The sequence below is a fragment of the Aspergillus foveolatus genome (genome assembly GCF_047715535.1).
Source record: "Aspergillus foveolatus strain CBS 279.81 unplaced genomic scaffold BDW70scaffold_16, whole genome shotgun sequence".
In the NCBI taxonomy this organism is placed as follows: Eukaryota; Fungi; Ascomycota; class Eurotiomycetes; order Eurotiales; family Aspergillaceae; genus Aspergillus; species Aspergillus foveolatus.
Window position 1 is genome coordinate 163,512 of NW_027396080.1, and position 16,988 is coordinate 180,499.

General features: G+C 49.3%; 4 protein-coding genes across 4 annotated transcripts; 1 reads left to right on the plus strand and 3 right to left on the minus strand.

Moving 5' to 3' along the window:
* Positions 1-3,016: 3,016 nt before the first annotated feature.
* Positions 3,017-4,947, minus strand: BDW70DRAFT_27570 (indoleamine 2,3-dioxygenase). The gene is made up of 2 exons (XM_073743665.1): positions 4,321-4,947; positions 3,017-4,248 (listed from the first exon to the last, which is right to left on the minus strand). The coding sequence occupies exons 1-2, from the start codon at positions 4,609-4,611 to the stop codon at positions 3,103-3,105; spliced, it is 1,437 nt and encodes a 478-aa protein (XP_073597243.1). The 5' UTR covers positions 4,612-4,947; the 3' UTR covers positions 3,017-3,102.
* A 1,007-nt stretch (positions 4,948-5,954) lies between these two features.
* BDW70DRAFT_133733 (IscS subfamily cysteine desulfurase) lies at positions 5,955-7,834 on the minus strand. The gene is made up of 2 exons (XM_073736374.1): positions 6,658-7,834; positions 5,955-6,464 (listed from the first exon to the last, which is right to left on the minus strand). The coding sequence occupies exons 1-2, from the start codon at positions 7,756-7,758 to the stop codon at positions 6,042-6,044; spliced, it is 1,524 nt and encodes a 507-aa protein (XP_073597244.1). The 5' UTR covers positions 7,759-7,834; the 3' UTR covers positions 5,955-6,041.
* Positions 7,835-9,831: 1,997 nt separating this feature from the next.
* On the plus strand, positions 9,832-11,548 carry BDW70DRAFT_158764 (ubiquitin carboxyl-terminal hydrolase; the record flags this gene model as incomplete). Its single annotated transcript, XM_073740579.1, has 3 exons — positions 9,832-9,838; positions 9,911-9,921; positions 9,977-11,548. The coding sequence occupies 3 exons, from the start codon at positions 9,832-9,834 to the stop codon at positions 11,546-11,548; spliced, it is 1,590 nt and encodes a 529-aa protein (XP_073597245.1).
* A 1,172-nt stretch (positions 11,549-12,720) lies between these two features.
* Positions 12,721-13,932, minus strand: BDW70DRAFT_166901 (uncharacterized protein; the record flags this gene model as incomplete). Its single annotated transcript, XM_073742117.1, has 5 exons — positions 12,721-12,975; positions 13,027-13,484; positions 13,540-13,608; positions 13,664-13,869; positions 13,919-13,932. The coding sequence occupies 5 exons, from the start codon at positions 13,930-13,932 to the stop codon at positions 12,721-12,723; spliced, it is 1,002 nt and encodes a 333-aa protein (XP_073597246.1).
* Between the last annotated feature and the right edge of the window lie 3,056 nt (positions 13,933-16,988).

The window sequence follows — 16,988 nt, forward strand, 5'->3', positions numbered from 1 at the left end:
GCTATCGGTACTATGATATTCCTATTCTTTATACTCTGTTTATCTAAAGCTCAGATACGTCCGCTGAGATCTACGTGATTTTGGCCAACATACAGATGTCCTAATTGTTTGAACCTCGCGCCACTAGATCAGTATCAACCTTGAAAGCTAGAGAGAAATTTAACCATGTAGTATCTTGTTTTGGGATGTAGTTATCACTAAAATATTTGTTTTTCCTTTAAAAAAACAAGCCTTCCTATAGCCTCTGATGCTCAAAGGCTCGAGGATCCTTAGTAACTATCTGTCAGATAAGGCCAAAAGAGTCCTTCTTAGGAGTCGGGCTCAACAGGTCCTAAGGATATTCTGAGATCAGACAAGGAAGGTAGGATGAAATGCAGTAACTTGACAATGTTGGCTATCTTGGTTGTTCCGAAAATAAGACACGAAGTACAAAACTAATTACATGGTAAATGAGCGTCCTTAAATACCTTGCTCCATCATATCCCCAATATGCCGGCATCATACTTCCAGTATGCCCTTCATATTGTAGATATGACCCTAGTCCCCTTCGGGCCTTTAGCCTCATATTGCCAGTATGATAGCTCCGGGCCGTCATTCTTCCGATATTGTCACACGCTGGCTGCGGCGCAGCTGGTTGATTGGCTGACGTCGTTCAGTCACTTCTGACACTATCATAAATAATATTATTTTTATAATACCTTAAAAACATTATTAGCGGGTTTATTTTAAGGAAATATTTTTTAATCAATAATCTAGGAAAACATAATTCTCAAAAAGAGCAGTAGCCGAATCCAGGCTGTTTGCAAGTCAACCACTTCTTCGAGTTCAACCCTAAGTTACAGTTCTGCATCCACTATACCCCAAATGCCATGCTCGCTGGGACATATCCATCAACAACAGTTATATAACTGCCATCAGGCAGAGAATACCGAAGCCAATGGAACCAATGTTTGTTGCAGCTCTCCTAATTTGCTACCTAAGTATGTACAGGTAAGAAGCTCTAATAAGCTCCCGGGCTTTGCTTCGTCAACCGATGCATTGTAGTTCATTATGTCTGATGCACCGTATCCTCAGCGTCCTATCCTTTGGTCAGTGCAGAGAGGCTAGGAATACCTCGATCAACCTAAGCACCCGAAGAGGAAACCTAGCTGTTGCTTCACGATGATATGTCGCCCAATCTTTGAATCCCTCTAGTAAGCGCCTTCGCCCTTCTTGAATTCATCTTGATCTGTCTATTCAGCTATCTTGCGCTGACTTCATCAGCGCCACATTTAGCTAATAAATCAGTTATAGCCTGGTACCTGTGCGTGATACGGGTGGCCCTGCTTCATTTACCGAGGTGAGCCGGGAGTTCTTCATGAAGGTTCAGCTTGGCCAGCCTCAGGGAGCAGGCGATAACGATCAGCTTCATGCAAATGGTTGATGTCAGCCTGAAATGGGACATGAATCTCCATCCTCAACCGTGCTGAAGGAGAATTTTTATGACCACAATTGTCACCTCGCAGGATCGCAAACAGCAACAGAACTATTGAACTTTGTCCCACTAGCCCGACATCAACCACAGAGATCGTTTGCGTCGCGAAAAGTACGCACTCAGATCGCCCTCGTGTTTGAACAAGAGCACTATCTTGTTCAACACAGGAACGCGCGCTATCGCACCTTATAAAGGGGTGTAGCTCTCCATGGGCAGTGGACAGTTGACGTTCACGCCTCATTCAAGAAGGGCCTGCTTCATTTGATCATCGTCTCCTCTTCTCTATTTAGGTTTATTCATGCACTCTGGGTGCCGTGAAGATCATCACAGCGGTAGTTGCACACAAATTCAAAAGTAAAAGGTCTACCCTGGGCTGGGCCTACTTTAGCAGGGAGGCAGATCGGGTACGGATCTCACCTAGCCTCACACAGGAGGCCGTGGAAATACCAGGTTGAGGGGAACAATGCATACATATGGATTGTACCTGCCTGGTTCCTACCCTAGATCCTGGCACAATAGGTCAGCCTAGAAGGCCCAGGTCAGACACGCGTCCGTGCCCTTTTCGTTTCCTTCAAAAGCTTGTGTGAAGACACAGTAACAAGGACGATGGATTCACTGGCTCACTTCATGGCTCGGTGTCTATTGTCTAGTCTATTGCCCATTGTCCATTATCTGATTGCCCGCTCTAACGTCTTTCGCAGCATCGTGCAAGCCACTGCGCTGGAAATACCGAACAATAGGATTCACCCAAAAAAAGAAAGAAAAAGAAAAGAAGAGAAGAGAGAAAAAGAAAAAGAAAATTTAATTCAATTGGTCCTGCTAAATCGGGCTTGTTTGGAATCCGTCAAGCGGGGCATAGCGAGGCGAAGAAGAGTATGGAAGCAAGGATAGGAGTGAAATAGGCAAATCTCAAGCAAGAATATGATGCGCGCAGAAAAAAAAGATGCATGCGCCAGGTGGCAAGGCTGCACTCGCACACGAACCTACATCTGCATACTCACGGTGCGTCTGGAGTCTGACAGGTTGGGAGGGTAAGCCGGGCGAACGTCCCAAACTTGGGTCCTGATGTCTGGGGTTTACGGAGTCATCTGTGACCACACTTGGAACAAGAATTGGAGGCAATCGCGTGAGTGGCCTGACGTCCGAATAGGAAGGCTAGCCCCAGATATAGGACAGGGGCCAGGAATATTGTGCCGAAGCGGCAGTGGCCGTGAAGGGTCGGCTAGGTAGGGCAAGCAAACTAGAGGATCCTTATACATAATATCGGCTCCGGAGTAGGGACTAGTCGGTCGGATGACTCTCATTGCTTTTTCGATTGTCAGCCCAGTTCCTTTCTCCTGCGGGGACAGCATAATTGCGGAAGTTTTGACCGGGATTGCAGGACTAGACGCGATTGATTGTAGGACTCTGATTACTACTAGTCCGCATGCTGATGAGCTGTACCCCATGGCACACATGGCTCAGAGCCCAGTCAAGGCAGAAGGCTCTCGAACTTGTCAAACACGCTCCTGATTAAACTTCAGAATATGTAATAATACGTACAAACCATACAAAAAACGCCCAAAGTGAAGTCAAGGTGAAAGTGAAAACAAATCTGGCATCGCGCTCGGGTATCGTTGAGTCTAAGTCTACCAATGGCAAATCCCCCCTTCACTGTCAGCCGCAGTCCATGTACCAGCCAGGCCCACTACTTTCAGGTCTCCATCAGGTTGCTCACCAAGTTTGCTCAGCGAGGCCCAGCTGGGTTCCACGGAACCGGTCGTCAGCAACCGTCGTGCCCAGGAGTCAATCATCGGCTCGCCCGTCTCGTTTCGAGCCTGCTTGAGGAACGGGATCAATGCAGTGCCGCCGGTGCCCCGTAGTTTGCTGCCATCGGGCTTCTCGCCGTGGCGAGCGGTGGCAAGATTCAAGCTCGATGGGCGCGATGGCTTCTCTCGTGCCTTTTGCGATGGAGTAATGATGTATCGCGACACCATTTGGATGTGCTTGGTCCGCATTGATTGCAGCATTGACAAACATGCGTCGTAGGCAAGGCTGAGGGGTTTATTGGAGCGCCGGGCCTCCACGTACTCTCGGATGTTGGCGACCGCCCCCATGTGTTCTAGGAACTTCCGATGAGGACCTGGCATATAGGAACGCATCTCCTGGATGAAACCGTGACGTGGGCCTGCAGCGACGCCACCTTTCTCCGACGAGCTAGGGCGAGTCTCTCCAGTGGGCCGGTGTTCGATTCCCAGAGCAATATCGAGGAACTGAATCAACGAGCTCTGAGCATTACTCCCTCCTCCGTATTGATGATACTCCGGCTTCTTGCCATCATCATAGAGTAGGCCATTCGGCAAGCCCGCATCGGCCATGTTCTTGCTTCCTGCCAAGTAGGGCCGGATCTTATTATAAAAAACGTAAGGATCGTTATGTTCATACATCCTTTCCAGTACGGCTCCAATCTCATCGATCATCTCTGCGAGAGCTTGCAGGTATTCTATCACGACGGCGGTGTTTCCGACCCGCGCGGCGGCAATCGCTTGGAGTACGAGTGATATCGCCGGGCCACCGCGGGCTTCGATGGCGACAGACACGAGGTAGAACCATTGCTCGTCCAGGGTCCCGGTTATGGTGTTGATACAGGCGAGGTTATCCAGGTCATCCATAGGCTCGTCAGAGAAGATCGGCTTAAAGTTCCAAAGAACCAAGCCAGCGTAAGTGGCGACCGGAGGTAGGTCAAGATGGTCGCACACTTCGAAGAGAGGAACAGTCAACTGAGGTGGTATCCTCTGGTATGGTTAGCACGGACCGTCAAGTAGAGACTGCCAAGCATGGATCATCATCGGAGTTTGGCCACTTACTTCCGCCGGCGTAGATCCACCCCATACATAGCCATGAAGGATAAACCCTAAAATCGAATAGGCCCTCCTCCATTCGGGCTCAGACTGAAGATATGAGGTTGAAAGCATTGGCATGTTGTCAACTACCCCCCTCATTCTCCTGCTGAGCAGGAGAGGTTGAATGTTTGCCACAATCCATTCCCACTTGGCGTAATATGGATCAGGCAAACGCTCCAGAGGGGGTTCCGAAGGAAGGAAGCCGGTGTCTGGCGAGATACCATAATCTGCCGGGATGGGAATCGGAGGAAGCATGGTGAAAGGAATGAATGCGGAGTTGGGGTTGGAAGCGAGCAATCGGGGTATAAATATGGACAGAAAGTTCACGTGTTCGTTGAAGGTGAGACCTCAACTTGCAGTAGACGGCAAATTGGAATAGAAACTCATGAACACAAGTCGTAGACAAATAGTCTCAGCAGGTCAAAGCTACCAAAATTACCATAAACAACTCATCGGAAAGAGTCTGGCAGCTGTAGTGAGACAATGAAGAGAGCCAAGCGATGCAAAGACGACCACAGTAGCGAGCGGCCGGAGGTTAAATCAAGAATCCTGCCAGTCCAGGCTGGAGGGAATATGGCGCGTATGGCCTGATTTGTCAAGCCCGGATGTCAACGGCGGTAGATCCGCCAGACTGAGGGGGATCTCGGGGGGCGTGGAAATATCCCCGATGCAGATGCAGGACAAGGTAGGACAGAGTACGACAAGAGGCTGTCCCTGGAAAGATGGAGCGATGCACGATGATAAGCTCAAGACTTGAAGCCAACGCTGCGAACTCCTGGCTGAGAGGAAGAGAGGGGAGTCCCAGAATCCAGGAGAAAGAGTGAAGATGAATACAGAAAAAGAAAGCTCGGGCGTCCTGGGATAAAAGAGCGGCCTCAAGAAAGATCAAAACTGATTAATAAGTGCGGTTAATAGCTGAGGGAATGGTTCAGGTCGGAACAGTTGCGAGAACCATGTGGGCCAAGTAGGACGGCGAGCACGGGATCATTATATTTGCCTCCATGGTACAGAGCAGTTTTAGAGGGGTGACGGCTATTGAACGGAATGCCTTCTCCAGGGTAAGAGCGTCTGGAAGGTGGGCAAGAATGGAAGTCAGAAGCAAGTGTTGATGAATTGGGAGATGGATGTCAAGTCTGCCGGTTCCCAGTTGTATAGTTGTATAGCTACTCCAGGCGAAGCTTCTCCAGAGCCCGTTATAGATATAGTCCGTCAATATGCATGAGGCACCAGCAAGGCGTTGGGTGGAAGCGAAAGGGGTCAACTTAGAGTGAGTGGTAGCGTAAGTGCTAGAGAATGAACCGGAAGGCGCGCTGTGGGTGCAGAATTCGTCTACCGAGCCTTAAGCGAGCGCTAGCCCGTCTCGCTGCCACCCACGCCACCCCGTTGCGGCCTGCGGTGAGCTCGGCCAGGTGGAGGTCGCCTCAAGCTAGCCATGGTTGGATTGGGTCTGCAGTGGAAATCCGGAGTTCCTGATCTACGGACGTCCACGTGACGAGGTGGCCAAGGGAGTCTGGAATCTACGCAAGTGGACGCATAGATAGATTAACAAGTCATGGATTACAAGTCGAGGTTTGGCGATCAGACAGTTTAATTCAAACGGATTAATGATCGTATCATTGGAATCATTCTGTACAATATGTTACATCCAACGCCATATACTAAAAGACAACCAGCTGGTTTTGATATCAATGTCCACTCCACTCAATCGTGTTCAGGTCAATCCCCTCCTGCACCAGCTCCCACAGCGGACTCAATTCTCGCAAGAAATGCACCCGCTCCTGCACCGCCTTCAGCACATAGTCGATCTCAGCCTCTGTTGTGAACCGCCCGATTCCGAAACGGATACTGCTATGGGCGCTCTCGTCGCTGCTGCCAAGCGCCCGAAGGACGTAGCTAGGCTCTAAGGACGCTGAGGTACATGCGCTACCGGAGGACAGTGCAATGTCTTTCAGGGCCATCAAGAGGGACTCTCCCTCAACGTAGGCAAACGAGACGTTGACACATCCGGGGTAGCGACGTTCGGGGTCACCGTTGAGAGAGGTGTGCTCCATGGCCAAGAGACCGTCTGTCAGGCGCTTGGATAGCCGTGAAATGTACTTGGAGTCATACTAAATGTCTTGTCAGCCACATTCACATCCAAATGAGTAATCAAAATCCGCAAAAAAGCGACTCATCACCCCTGCTGTATTCTTCATCCGTCAAGGGACACGCGGAGCGTGTAGCTACCCCCATGACCTCTTGAGAGCATAATCAAAAGCAAATAATCATCGTCAAATGCAACTATCGCTCAGGGCAGCTTACCTCCATATCCTGAGCGGCCACGCGGCACGCCTCACCGAATCCAACAACCAGGTGGGGAGCCAGAGTACCGCTGCGCAGACCTCGTTCCTGTCCACCACCGGAGATGATCGGTTCGAGACGAACCCTGGGTCGACGACGAACGTAACAAGCGCCGATTCCCTTGGGGCCGTAGATCTTGTGGCTAGAGACGGACAGCAGATCGATGTTCATCTTGTTAACATCGATCGGAATCTTGCCCACGGCCTGGGCAGCATCAGTGTGGAAGAAGATCTTCTTGGAGCGGCAAAGCTTTCCGATCTCCTCCAGTGGTTGAACAACGCCGATCTCATTGTTGACGGCCATGATACTGACGAGAGCAGTGTCCGGACGCATGGCAGCCTCCAGATCTTCAAGCTTGATCAGACCGTTGCTTTGAACAGGAAGGTAGGTCACATCGAAGCCCTCATCCTGAAGATGTCGGCAGCTGTCAAGAACACATTTGTGCTCGGTCTGACTGGTGATGATATGCTTCTTCTTTCCGGATCGGCCAAAGAACCGCGCCACACCCTTGATACTCATGTTATTGCTCTCCGTCGCACCACTCGTGAAGATGATTTCCTTCGCATCAGCCCCAATCAAGTTCGCAACATATCCACGGGCCTGCTCCACGGCCTTTTCGGACTCCCATCCGTATGCGTGCGTCCGTGAATGCGGGTTGCCGTAGATGCCGGTGAGGTACGGAAGCATCGCGTCGAGAACGCGGGGGTCGGTCGGGGTGGTAGCCTGCGCATCGAGATAGATCGGTCGTGTTCCTTGGTCCATGATCGTAGCCTGCTTGAGGATGCCGGCAGCCGGGCTCATCGCGGCATCGCCCGTAATACCGGAGGCAGGAAGCTCAGCATTCTGCGGCTGGACGCCAGTCTGCTTCGTAAAATCCTTCTGTTCCTGCTTGATGGCCGTGTCGACTGAGACTTGGGCATTTCCAGCCTTGGTCTCCGAGACGAAGGTCCTATAGCTAGGGGTGGCGAGCGCCCTCCGGGGAAGGGCGTGCTGTGCCGCCGTCAGCCGGCGGGCATAGGCTCTTGAGGCCTGTTTCAAGGCAAAAGGAGCCACACTAGACATGATGGAAAGCAGTTTATAGCCTCCACATAAAAGAGTCAGCAGGGTGTGAGGGAGGAGGGCGAGAAGGCAAGAGGCGCTAACTGTGACGTGGGAAAAAAGTCGGGAATGCTCTCGGCGGTTATATCATGCCAAGCCGCTATCCCCGATCAGTATGTCCGACCCCGACCCCGACGCCGGACTTCCAGTATAGCCCAATCTCTGGCATTCCAATTTCACCTCACTTCATCTACATCTAAGATCTGCCTCGGGCGCGTAAATTTGTATCTTATAATTTGGTCGCTATGTTGGTATCATATATAGGTCGTTTACCAAGGTGACAGGTAATGGACTGGAATGAGCCACGGATTTGCTAACTCTTACATCCTGACATTTATGTGTCAGATAAGGCCAAAAGAGTCCTTCTTAGGAGTCGGGCTCAACAGGTCCTAAGGATATTCTGAGATCAGACAAGGAAGGTAAAGTGAAATGCAACGAACTTGATAACGTTGACAATGTTGGCTATCTTGGTTGTTCCGAAAATAAGACACGAAGTACAAAACTAATTACATGGTAAATGAGCGTCCTTAAATACCTTGCTCCATCATATCCCCAATATGCCGGCATCATACTCCTATTATGTCCAGATCATACTTCCAGTATGCCCTTCATACTGTAGATATGACCCTAGTCCCCTTCGGGCCTTTAGCCTCATATTGCCAGTATGATAGCTCCGGGCCGTCATTCTTCCGATATTGTCACATGCTGGCTGCGGCGCAGCTGGTTGATTGGCTGACGTCGTTCAGTCACTTCTGACATTATGAAACAGCATACCATTTTTCTGGACCGATTTCATCAGTGCCCTGAAGTAAATGAGCACAGATTCCGAACATGGACATGAAAAAAAAAATACTTAAGACGTACGTATGGCTCGTGTTTGATCAGCACCTAACATATATTGCGCTGATTAAGCCACAAGTGTATTCTAGTTCTCCAAGTGCACTCAGAAACCAGGTATCTTTCGACGGCTTGAATGAATACCTAAGGAGAATTGCACAATGATTATTAAACTTCGTCATCTTTCAATATACCCGGACGCAGCACTCAGTAACGCCCGTCCTCGATCTTGCCGAGGCTTTAGAGGGACATGGGGGGACTGTAGCGGAACCTACTCTTTATCATCTCATCCGCGTGCCGATGAAGAACAATGGAATTCTTTGTTAAGAAAAAGACGGTAATTGGCGAAATCATGCCACCGCAGTCTGGACACAGGATCAACAGGAAAGTCCTCTTTGCTGCGCAGTCCCCTGCATCGCTATCCTCTCTATAAGCAAAAATGGATTCTTCGGTGCTCACTTCAGTTTTCGAGCGTGACTGAGTTTGAAGCGAGGCAATGAAGCGACAGTAACGCGACAAGACAATACGGTAGGATCAGAGCATCTTAAGTAGATTGGTACAGAAACAGAGCCCAAAAACTCGAATAGTCTCAATGCATATAGCTATCTAAAAACATGACTAAATGCCCCTACAGTCAAAGCCCTAGAAATGTTAACTCGCTCATGTCCTATAATCCCTAGGTGGTAAGTTATGCTGATACTAGATCATACAGAGCGGATAAGTAGACCGTTACACTCCTTCGAAGTACAGAATATGGCAAGTCTAAATCAGCCGTTAGAATGGTAGGAAATATCTGCGCATAGTAAAGACCAATTTGGTTGATCGCAGTAGGTACTCAGTGTCTGATAGACATCCCGAAAGTCCATTATCCCTATTGCTGAAACAAATGCGGTCTCGTCTTTTTGCATAAGAACAGTAAACAAGAATGATAGAAGGTATGGAACCAGTAATGTACACGAAATCACCAGAGCGTTGTTGGCCACATTGAATCAGCCTTTGTTTTCTCCGCCACACCTAAAATTAGGGCTGTACTTCTTCGATCGAATAATGGTAATATCCGCTACGATCAGTCATTATCTCCATTGACTTCAGGGTTTCAATGGTCAAGGTCAAAGAATAACGAGAAACACCAGTTATTATTAATATAGCTAGCTCCCTCTCAACCCAGCAATCAATGGAAACTACAAACGAGGTAGAGATATGCTGAGTTTGCGTTCGACTTGCTCGACGAGCTTCCATACATTTGTTATTCCTAATCTGAGTGTCTAATAAGCTGTAGTATTCAACATGGTAAGATATTCTTTCCCAAGACAGGCGTGAAGTATTTTGTGGCTAATGTCAGCAGGTTGTAAACCAGAATCCCAGCGGTCAATCTGGTCCTGGCCCTGACTTCACTCCTGTTGCTATTGATGCCGCAACCCCCGATCTTCTTGCCGCCATTGGTGCTGGCACTAGTTTTGCTCCAGATACATTTCCTGCTGTTTACCCTGTTGCCCCAGCTCCTCCGCTTCCGCAACGTAAGCAGAACATAAGCGAGGGGTTCGCGAATCCAAGAGGCGACAATCTCTGCTATCGAAACGCCGCCCTCCTTGCGCTCCTTCATACACCAGCCTTCAGAACATGGGCCATGGGAACTCATCTGCGCTATAACCCCCTCTATCCTCACCACCCAACATGCAAAGGTCCCTCGATCCCATTGGATGATGTCCTGTCTCCCAATGAGAACAAGAGTGGATGTCTTCTTTGCAATATCTATACGCTCTTTACTTGGTACCATTCTGGCAACCGTGATAGGGATTGCTATATATATAGGCAGGTCGAGGGCACGTCGGTAACAGTGAAAGGGTTCCACAACTGGGCGATGGACGCTCTTTGGCGGCGATACCGGAAGACGAGAGACGGGAAATGGGCAACATTGGGGTCTCAGCAGGATGTCTTTGAAATGCTGGAGAGACTGATCAAGGCCCTGCACAGATTGGTACAGCATCTGCCAGCGCACCCTATAGCGGGCCCCGATATGGGGCAGCCCATGGGTCTCTTTGTCAGCAAGATACAAGACCTCGAGCAATGCAAGAGCTGCCCCAGATATAGGAACCTAGGTGCCGCGGATTACTACATGTATGTCGGTCTGCCGCTGCCACCTAGGGCTACATTCGTGCCCAAGTTCCAAGACATGATTAACTGGGCCTGGAATCATGATATCGTATCAAACAACTTCTGCGAATGTGGTGATCTAGAAAAGAGAGCCGTCCGCAAACGACGCTTGGAACTTGCTCCCGAGGTGCTCATGTTCCAAATTGAGCGAACGGTCCAAAATCAAAAGTCACTCCGTGCGTTCAAGCTCGAGGACGAGTTCGAGATTCCCTCTTTCGTGTTGCCAGAGGGTCAGGCTTCGATCAAGTACAATGTGAAGGCAGTCATCTTCCACCAAGGTCCGAGCCTGACAACCGGACATTATGCCGTCGGCGTGAGAGAAATCGGCACCCGACGGTGGGCGTTTCTTGACGATGACAAGCCACCAGTTACATACAACAACCTTTGGAAGCTTGTTAGTAGCAAACAGCAGCAAGACCCGAACGCATTCCAGGTCTATGCGGTCATTGCTGAGAAGGACAAGGGAGAGGAAAACGCACCGCCATCAATGCCAGTTACCGAGAGAAATGTTGCCAGCCTGCTGCCACTGCACAGGTTCGAACTTGATATCCAGATCCAGGCTCGTCATGTAGAGCTTGGCTGGCTTAGCGGTCGAGCGAGGGTCCCATTACAGCCTGGGCAGCTTCCAGAATCACGAAACCTCGTAATTGAAAAGATGAAGCTCGAACAGGAACTTGCAGAGACCCAGCGGGAGCTATACGAGCTTAAGAGGCTTAGAGACTGCAGAACAGGCTCCGGACACCCAGCAGACCAACACTACTAACAGCACGGATAATGGTAAAAACCCCGGCACTGGCAACAACAGACCGATGAAGCCACGAACAATGCTATAAACCAAAATGTAAGCAGTGACATGGGTATGTTATGAGTAACAGCAGGAGCAACAGCGCGCAATACCACAATTCTTATCACGACAAACAGCGCGCACAGTGCTACAGCTTTCACGACAGATACTGGCGCAGAAAGAAACAAGCAACGACATAAACAACACATGAGTGGCGGGAACGACGACACCAAAGACTCTGTTAAAAAGGTTGGGATGAGCACGAGTTCTGAAGATAGCATAGACGTCCTGTTTGAGAAAAGCAAGCCCAAACCATCCTCTCCGGTATTGGCGAACCTAGATGTTTCACTCAAGGGCACGAAATCATCTCCATAATCCCATCATCCCTTGCCAGCCACCGAGTAAAGATGTCCTGAAACCCTGGCTAACCTGGTCAAGGGCTATATATCACTATTTAGGGCTCAATTTGGGATCCCCCTGAGAAGGGCTGGGGGGAGAGAGGTCCAGACGGCTCTGGAATATTTGCTGGACGGTATTCCTAGTCTGACCAGAGATATTTGGATTAATATTTAGGTTCAAGTTGGAGTATTATTATACTCAACGGTTGATTCTCTGCTTGTCATAATGTATATAGGTTCCTTCCGTTTTTATGCAATATATAAACATAGCGCGCTTAGGGTTTGTCAAGCTAGGGAGTATTCCTGCACTTTTTGACATAGCTAGCCCAGCAGCAGGAAGTCTCCTTTTCGGGTAGAATGTACCCAATAAGCGTCCTTTTTGAGATTTCAGAGACCTATGTTAATAGCCCTAACATTGGGCGGGTCAGCGGGCGCCTGGGCACCGGACTCACTTTCCTGTTTGACAAGAGGGGAAGATCCGACGACTCCAACGTTGACCTCACGCAACCACTAACTCAGTAAAATGGATTCAGCTGCCTAGACTGTCAGCACTTGACGCCGCCTTACTCAGTAGTGGCTAGTTACTTATTTTTTCTAGCGAAAGAGTCCAAGACGAGCTAGCAAGACACTCGGCTGTCAATAAGATACCTATCTCAACATGTACCGGCCATACCAGGATAAAAATAATTGAATCCACTCAGAAACATCGTCTGATCTATATGCTAGATGGTTTAACCGCTAAAAATCTTCCTATTATAGTGTCCGGGCTTCAGCAGCAACAGTCTCAGCAATATAGTCTCCTAATGTCCCCTTGACTGGCTCCCATCCCAACAGCTTCCGAGCACGTAGAGCTCTGCCACGCGCATTGGTGCCTAGGACCACAGCCCCATGGGCAAAGAACAAACTGTCGCACTCCTGCGGTGTGATAGAGCGAACCGAGCACGGCTTGTCAGTGTATCCCAGCTTGTTGATTTCCTCAGCGACAAGGCCAGCTATATTTTTGAAAGACTATTGGTGGTCAGCGCAGGTGGGAACTGATGCTTGAACATGAGAGCATACCTCTTCCCCAGACTCGGCAAAGTATAGTCCGCTTTCATCCCAGAAATCATCATTTCCACCGTCAACAGCCTTCTCAACAAGTTTTACAAACAGCTGCGCAAGGTCCGCGATATGGATTGCGCCCCATCGGCTCAGGCCTTGACCAACATAAAAAGCTTGCTTTTCCTGTAGCGCGTTCTTAGCTATTGAAGGAACTTGAATGCTCCGCTGGTTCACCGGTCCGCTGCCGGTGCCGAAGATAATCGGCGGGAATATGATTGCCGTTCTGGGACCGCTTCCGGCAAGACTGAGGATGAAGTTGTCGACAGCACGGCGGTCCGGATACATGCGAATCAAGTTGCGGACGGCTTGGATTCCGTCGAGGTCATCGTAGACTCTGTCCGATAGCTCGCCATAGGCATTGGTGTCGATCTCAGGGCCTCCAAGGACACTGGCACCTGTGACCTGGACGTAGTATGCTGCATTTATTCCTTAGCTACTCGTTGTGGGAAGGAGTAAGAGGAAAAGGCTTACCGTCACGTCGGTCTTTCAAAGCTCTGGCAATGGCCTCCACACTAGCAATGTGCTTATTACTTGCGGCATCTGAACTTGATCGTCAGAATCACAGCAAGACGTGTAAAGCAAAGCACAAACGCACGAATAACAATGTCACTCTTCTTGGCTTGTTCCTCGATGATAGAAGTATCGTCCAGGTTGCCGCTGATCACCTTGACCCGAGGATAAGCTGCGACGACCTTGCTCGCCTTCTCCGCGCTCCGGATCAGCGCTGCAATTTCATACTCGGGGTGAGTATTGTCTAGTGCGTGAAGGACTTCGCCTCCAATATAGCCTGTAGCGCCAAGGCTGCACCAGTCAGGGCCGGGGAATAGAACAGTATTGCTGGCGAACTCACAGAAAAACCCGCATTATAGAGCTAAATACGTGCCTTCTGCCTTTCTAGAACAAGCGGAAAGTTGCAGATTTATTGCAAAGTCGAAACGGAGGATTCGCTTATCAGCACTTTGACTCTTGTCACTATCAGATAGGGCAGGCGTTTCCGATACAGATTAGGAAGGCCATATGACGCTTTTACAATTCAAGTAACAGAACTGCAATACTGCGGACACAATTGGCCTCTCAGAGCGGGCTACAAATGTCCGTAGCATCTCCTTGCAGGGAATGTGGTACCGAAACCTCTTGGTTTTCCCTAAAGTGGCAGCATATTGGTGTAGATTGGACCGTTCGATAATGAGCCTATGCTTTGTATATCAGCTCTGGGGCCATTAAACACTCCATACTGGCATCGGAGCACCCATATATATGGACGACCATGTACTAACTGACAAGAACTTACATGCTCATCTGCGATCCGCACATCCACAACATCGAGCCTTACAAAGAGTTGGGCGGGGCCAAGCCGCTCGCCAGCCGACAAGAGGCTCGACACGTTGAAGATGTCTACGGCCGTCTTATACATGGAAGCAGCGATGTTGTCCGGGAGACACATGTGGAACGAGAGGCACAGTTATTGGAGCGTCGAGGTCGGCTACCTCATGGAACTGATAATGGAGGAGAGATCAATCCGGAGTTGGTCTCTCAGAGCTGAGAGACCCGTTTCGCGTTCTGGACAAGCCAAAAGAAGGTCCTGATCAAGAGAAAAACGTAGATGGCTTCATGGGAAAGCGTACGGCTTCCTGCCGTATCTCAACAAGAGATTCAAGGACAGCCAGCTGCTCCCGGCCGAGCTGCATTGTCTGACGCACTCGTTCTACTTTGCTGAGCTGAAAGCAATTTGCAGGAAACACAAGAATCATTTGGATAGAATACTCTGTATATTATTTTCGCATTAGCATACTTTGAACCAGCCGGATTATGATTCAACTTGCGCTCTCTTCAATGACTAGAGTACACTTTTGAACCGAGGGTCTTCTTTATGCATCCATTTAGAGCCGTTCATTGCGAGGTTTCGACTTGCCGGGAGAGTCACAATCTTCTGCCATCTGTCTCCCGCGTATTTGTTCAAATCTCCTTGTGGATCTCCTAGAATCGTACTTAAAAACGCCGCAGTTCAGCGAGGTGTCTGCCGGAAAAATACTCCAAAATTCTGTACGGGCCCTTCGTCTCTTCCTTTTTTTTTCAGTCGATCAAGAGAATATACGGAAGACCTGAATGATAGCAAGTTTAAAGGATGGCAATCGGAAGCTGCTGGATGTTGAGGTTGGCAATGCGGCGCATGTCCTCACGGCAAGAGGTCTCGTGGTACAATATATAGGTCTGGATGAAACGGTCAGTTTCGTATGCTCCTGCAGGATTGTTAGCGATTTAGGCTTGATCCTCGTAGAAATAAAAGTTAGAAGGCCTATGCACTTGCTCCCCAGAGCCGGCACGACTGTCTGGAGGGGAACTTTGCTTTCGTAACAGGCCGACATATATATAAACGCGCTGGCGGCTCAACTCGTGTGCGCACTGTTGGTCGATAATAGCTCCATAAGCAATGATGACGGTCACAGTGGTCAAGGAAGGAAATTGATGCTGATGGGTTGCAGTAGACCAAACGGCAAGGAGCATCCTCAGTGGATATTGACAACGGTCCTGCAAACAATTGTGACCCAGCTCCAAAGGTCGACTATCCTAGTTGCGATGGTGTATGCATGGTAGTTTGGGACAATTCTTGTGCCCAAATCAATGAAAGACATGCTATCATTGCGTTATTCACTCTCACTCACCTTTACCCTCTCTTAGGCGCTTTCTCATCCTCTTTTTTTTTCCATTCTACCTCTTTACCACTATTCTTTCATCTCCCCTTCCCTCTACTCACCCATCCTCTCTTACAGGTCCACGTTCTGGAATTGCCTTTATTCCCAGTTGACAATCATGCGCGTGCGAGAAGAAAACCTCGCAAAGTCTTAGCCAAAGGCGCCTCTCAGTCGCCGTCCGGTGGCTCAGAAACAATCGACCTCCTGCATTCTTCGTTGCTGATAGTGATGAGGCCGGTGGAGGCCATGGCAGCATAAGAAGCAATTATTGTAAGTAGAAAACCTCGTCTTCTTCCAGAGATCCCGTCGCAAGAAACACATGCTCAGTGAAATACTAATAACCCAACATGTATACCTCTTACCTGAACTTCTTGTACTATAGACAAACCACTCACCTTCACTCAGGAAACCGGAGCCAACTCTATTGCCGGACTGTTCAGCCCAACCAACGCAAGCTTGCTGGCAACCACGGCTGACCTCAAAGCCCACGTTGAAGACTACATTCATTCCAAGAAGTGCGAACCCATCCTCGGTGTAGCAGAGTACAAGGTAACTGGTAACGGCAATGCCGCTGTCGACGACTTCCTGGCCGGAAGAAGAATCGATATAGATCAGGCTCTTGCGCAGATTTACCACGAGATTGTACCTGAAACTGCGGATGCAACCAAGAAACGACCTGGAATTTTGGAGCTTCGGATACGGTCGATGATCTAAAAACTCGCAACCAGTCACTCAAGTTCGAGATCGGAAAGTTGATGAAGGACTTGAAAAGTTGAGGCAAAAGTACAACGTGGAGGAATTGGACTACCGCGATAAGGCCTTGGAGGAGGATAAGAGAGCTTTGGGTTCACCCACCGATGGACTATCTGAACCTGGTCGATCTCGGTCCGGAAACCAATGAGTATTGCCTGGAAGTCTTATTGCCATTGTACCTATGGGTTGCTTCTCGGTATATGCTCTGTTTGGAGACGATGCGTGCAGTCCGTCAATCTTCCTTGGCCCGTTTGTCCTTCTGTACTTCTGAAGAAAACTATGGAAAATTCGGTGTGATCAACATAGGCCTTCTATTTTATACCAAGCAAGCCGCGAATAAATACTAACAGTAATGGCCACCCTCAAGAATAGAGCAGCAATAGCAGCTACAGGAAACAACAAGAAGCTCCAGCTACACTCTCGTATCCAGCTGTCTCTCCACTCGCCCCCGTTCCCTGCTGGCTAAGCATACCA